The 4,986-nt window shown below is 57.1% G+C and overlaps 1 protein-coding gene across 1 annotated transcript in view; it reads right to left on the bottom strand.

Moving 5' to 3' along the window:
- NATD1 (N-acetyltransferase domain containing 1) overlaps window positions 1-3,894 on the bottom strand; it is a 10,768-nt gene extending 6,874 nt beyond the window's left edge. The window contains exon 1 of the mRNA XM_009645946.2: window positions 3,825-3,894. Coding sequence (XP_009644241.1) covers window positions 3,825-3,894 — 70 coding nt within the window. The remainder of the gene's footprint in view (window positions 1-3,824) is intronic.
- Window positions 3,895-4,986: the final 1,092 nt, after the last annotated feature.

Below are 4,986 nucleotides of genomic sequence, written 5' to 3'. Positions count from 1 at the left end.
CCCTGTGCGCTGGCTGGGCCCCCCCGGGCCCCCCTGCCTCTCCGGTGACGCCGGCTCACGGCACGGCTCCTGCAGGAACAACCTCTCCTGGAGACCGAGATCCCTCTTCCTCTACTGAGCAAAGCTGAAGGTGACCAAGAGCTCATGAAGGGGGAAGGACCGGCTGGCAGAAAGCCTGTTCATTTCAAAAACAGCTGCTCTGCACATCCTCTCCACACCATCCTCACTGTGGCCCAGAGCCTCCAGGAAAAGCAGGGTGAAACAGGCTGTGCCCCCAGATCAGACTGTTCGTGGGCTCCTCATGAGCAGTTCCAGGCATAACCCTTGTTTTCCCACCAAAAAACCTCCCTGGGGCCAGAGGGCGGAGGTGGGGGAGCAGAGGCACTTTTACTGCAATAACAATGCTGGAAGAAGCCTTGCCGCTACGTAGCTCAGGTGTGGGGGGCTGCCCCCGGCAAAGGGAACATTGCAAAACTGGGGGAGCTGGAAGCAGCATTGACCCCTTGCAGGAGCAGCCCAGCCCCAGCTTGTCTCAATCCCCCCTGAAGAGAGGACACACAAGCAGAAACCACACCAAAACACGGCACAAGAGGGACACCGCAAGCCAGCCTCCCGCCTGTCTGTCTGTCCTCCTTAGACTTTGGGGCAGGGATTTTATCGGCCTGAACAGGCAGAGCTTGGCAGAAGAGGCTCAGGTCTCGGCCAGCCTGAGCAGTGCCCCGTGAGCCCGACCGCGATGTTTGACTCACGGACACTCCCCTGCACGGCGCCTCGGCTTCGAGGCCACCGCGAGCGAGGAAGTCTGAGTCAATGCAAATCAGCACGGCAAGAAAGGGGAGCGAGAGGAGGCTGCGCGATGAAAATGGCAGCGGTGGCAGCACAGCTGGTCCCCGGCCCTCCCTCCCTCGAATCACAGGGTGCGCAGGGAAGGGGAAGCTTTTCCAGGAGGTGGGAGAAAGACGAGGGCTAAACTTGCTCTCCATGGGGGATTTCCACTGGGGTCGGTGGCACAGAGCTTCCACCCAAGCAGGGCAGACAGCTTTGGGCAGCCAGATCAGGCCCCCGTGCCACACACTCAGCCACGCCGCCCGACACGAGTCCCCAGGCCAGGTGGCTCGGGAGCCTCGGAGGAACAAGCAGCAAGCCCAGCCCTGAGCTGGGGAAGGGACACAGCAGGCATCCGGGAAGACGCTGGCACCCCACTCCAGCCCATCCTTCGCTGGTCCCTCTCGCTGGCGTGCACGGTACCTGCCTGGTGAGGGGATGCTGCAGCACTGGCAGCGCAGCAGGACCTGTCCCCCAGCCCGAGGCCTTCTCCCTGTCCCTCTGTTCTGGCCCCAGCCTACAATACACCATTGTGTGCCCGGGACTGGAGCAGGGCAGGGGCCTGGCAAGGGCTGGCCGCTGCCTGCAGGCCAATTTCTGAGCTCACCAGCCTTTGGAAGCAGCTCCTGAGCTCCAGCCTCCTTGGGACACTGCTGCAAAGCCATTCCCCAAGAGCAAGGGCGGAAGAGAGCAGATGCCAGCCCCCTTTCCCACCCTCAGACCCAGGCAAGCCCAGAGGCAGGCAGCAGTTTGGCTTTTCTGGCTGCTGAGCCGAAAGGTGGTCACCAAAAGCTGCGCATGAGGCGAGCCGAGAGGACAAGATGTCCCGAGGAACACGCCTGCGTCCCAGGCCGGGGCTCGCTGCACGCCGCAGGCTGGCCCTGCTCCCCAGGGAGCCACTGGCACGTTACTACGGAGAGAAAACACAACAGAGCACAACAGAGCAGAACAGACAGCGCTGAGCGGAGACGGCGCAACCGTCACCGAGGGGCCTCGTGTGCAGGAGCGGTGGCGGGGGGGGGCATGCTGGTCTGAAGGAGTTTCCTGTTTAGGAGCTCTCTCGGGCAACTGTGGCATGGGAGAAGAGCAGGGACATCTTGATGCAGTGTCCGGTGGCCAGATCCCTTCGTCCCCACTGCAAATGTGGCAGATTTCCCCTCCCAGAGGGCATCCGCCCCTGCAGGGAGGAAAGCACCAAGGCGTGACCTGCTCCGGTTTTCCTAATATGCCCCAGCCCAAACTCCTGACAAGGAGCTCCCGAGACTCAGAGCAGCAGCAGGGAAAGCAGGAGCTTCCAGCCACTGGATCCTGCCCAAACCCAGCTGGGGAGGAGCAGGGAAGTTTGGAAATGTGGCTCGCTGCACCCACGCACTGAATGAGCGGGAGCGTGGGTGTGCAAAATGCCCCGTGAGTCCCCGAGGAACCGGAGCCGCTCGGTGCCTGCAGTGAGCCCATCGCCTGGCTGGGAGCCTGATGTGTTTGATGGGCATCCAGAAGTCAAAGAGGCCGCTGCTAAAAATTCTGTTCCCCTGCCCCAAGCAGCTGTGCCAGCAGCTGGACTGACCGGCCAACTACTTTGGGGTGGGGGTCCCTTTTGGTTTCTTGTTTCAACCGGAAATTTTATCTCGGATCCAAAAAAAACCTCAACCACCCCAACTATTCCTGACAAAACTGGCCTATAGGATTCCCATGGAAGTTTTTAGCTTTGACAAATTGCTGTTTCCCGACACAGTCACTGCATCGGGAGGTTTCTGACTAGCTCGTGCTGTTAGTCACATCTTAACCGATTACAAATCCAGTTGGGCTTCTTTCTGCCCTCCTCTCAGAGGGATAACGAAGCTCGGTGAGGTCTGGTTATAATCAGCTTTACTTTCAGCTTCTCAATGCTTCTGCATTTGGGATGCAAGGAAAAAGGGAATGTGCTAAAGTGAAGCAGCTGTTTCTACCAGAGTTTTAGGAGCCATGTGCAGCAATGAGGGCTCAGAGAAGGGAAAGACAGAGCAACCCAGAAAACACCAAACGCAATTCATCTTTCTTGTGTACAAGGAGGGAGTCCCGACACGAGGTTACACGGGAGCGCAGAGGCGAGCACAGGACGATGCTGAAAACAAAACACTTTCACAACCAGGTCACAGCTTTCACAGCATCTCAGCCCTCTCGCTACAGGGATTTCCATAAGAACATCACCACAAAAAGTTTCCTACCCAACATCAAGCTACCGTAAACCACCAAGCCTCAGCCCAGAGACCAGCTGTTACTGGAGATGAGCAAAGCCTGGCTCCTTGGTCCACAAGCCCGATGCACCTGTGTTTTCCCAGAGCATCACCCACACTCAGCAGCTAGCTGAAATTAGGACCGAGGCACCGGAGACGAGCTGACCCCAAGGCCCACCGGTGAGCTGCAGGTTCACCCCACGGGCTGCTGTTTATCTCTGCCACAGTGCAGTAACACAGGGCAAAAGCCCTCTCAGAGGGACACGTGGGTCAAAAAAAAAAAATAAAATCTGTGCCTGACCCTTTTCTTGTCATTCCCCTGCGGGCAGCAGGGAAAACCTGCCAGAGCATTCGGCACCACTGATGCTCATCGCGCCAGAAGCGGGAGCGACGGAGAGAGCAATGCAGGAAATAAACACCCGGCCACGCACTCCCACAGCGATGGTTATCTTCTGACCACCTTCCAGGGCTTGGCTGTTAGCAGCAAATGCCTGACAAGGAGTAGGAGAGATGGATCACTCGCCCCGCGTGGATGTTAGTCAGCCCAGTGGCAGGAATACCGTCACGCCAGGACACTGCTCAGCTCGGCTTCCTTACGTGGCCGTTGCTGAACTCACAAAAGAAAAAAGAAAAAAAAAGGGGTTCTGTCTCCCTGAACACCCAGGAAAAAAAAAAAAACCCAACCCTGATCAGGGGAATCCACCTACAACCCTGGGGAAGGCCGTGGCTTCCCTGAGCCGCAGCGGTCCCCTCTCAAAGCAGGAGGTTTTGTGCTGATTTACACACCATGGGTCCCACGGTTGGTTCTCTCACTCTCAAAGTTCATCCTCTCCAGATCCAAATCATCCCCACTCATCCGCCAAACGCTACTCGGCTCACAGTGTTTTATTTGGCAAACCACAATAAAAAGATTAGATTTCCCTAATAACTGTTGGTCCTTAGCTCTCTCGACTGTGCACATATGAACTTCGCCGACAGCGACAACGCTGCGTTACAGCTCTCGCGATGGCAGCGGGGACCCGTCACCTGGGACCTCGTTTGATCTCCCTCTGTTTGAAATAAGCAGTTTGTGAAATTGTTTTCTCCGCACCCAGCACACACGTCTCCTCCTTCCTTGCTCCACCACTGCTGAGCCTCCAGCCTGCACTTTGTAATTAGTGGTTGAAATGAAAATGGGGTGGGGGGGGGAAAGAAGAGTCTAAAATAAAACCCAGACTATTCCTGTTGTATTGAGAATGCCTCCTACAGTCTGTATCATTTCTGAATTACCCTTTTTTTTTTAAAAAAAAAAAGTCAACTACCCTGCAATTTCTGTAGGGCAGCAAGATGGCCTGTTTTCCGCAGAATGGTTCTCGTCACGACAGACAGGGAAGAAACCCTGGGATCGTTGAATATTTGGGATTAACCATTAGGAGAATGGCTGGAAAGGAACCAGCGTGCCATAAAGAGGTGCCAGTGGCACCTACCTTTCCACTTGCTCTGCCTGACACACGACAGATCTGTTGGGGGGTCCCCACGTCACCAGATCTGTGCAGCCCCAGTCCCACAGATGCTCACGGCAGCTGGGCTCTGTGCTGTGGATCCAACCGAACTGGGTAGGATCCCACAGCACCAAGGGTCCCGTGGGCCATTCGCACCCCCGAGGGGCTTCCCTGCAGGAATCCCACCAGAAAAGCCACCGAGCAACTCACACACCAAGGAACGTGTCCCCCCCCCAGCAACCTGGCCTGGCTCCTCCATAGGCTGAGCCCCCCCAAGACCTGCCCAGGCCAGCTCCACACCCCAACCCCAACCAAGGGAGCCAAAGACCCCCAGATTTCCTGGGCCAAGCTTTTAGGGGGGCAGAAAGGAGGGGAGGCACCAGCGGGAACCAGGGGTGCTGGGGAAGGTACAAGGGGGGCTCAGGAGAGTATTGGGGGGCACAGTGGCAAGGCGGGGTATACAAGGG

Source organism: Egretta garzetta, unplaced genomic scaffold (assembly GCF_000687185.1).
Source record: "Egretta garzetta isolate BGI_Z169 unplaced genomic scaffold, ASM68718v1 scaffold299, whole genome shotgun sequence".
NCBI lineage: Eukaryota > Metazoa > Chordata > Aves > Pelecaniformes > Ardeidae > Egretta > Egretta garzetta.
This window is presented reverse-complemented; position numbering and strand designations above follow the sequence as displayed.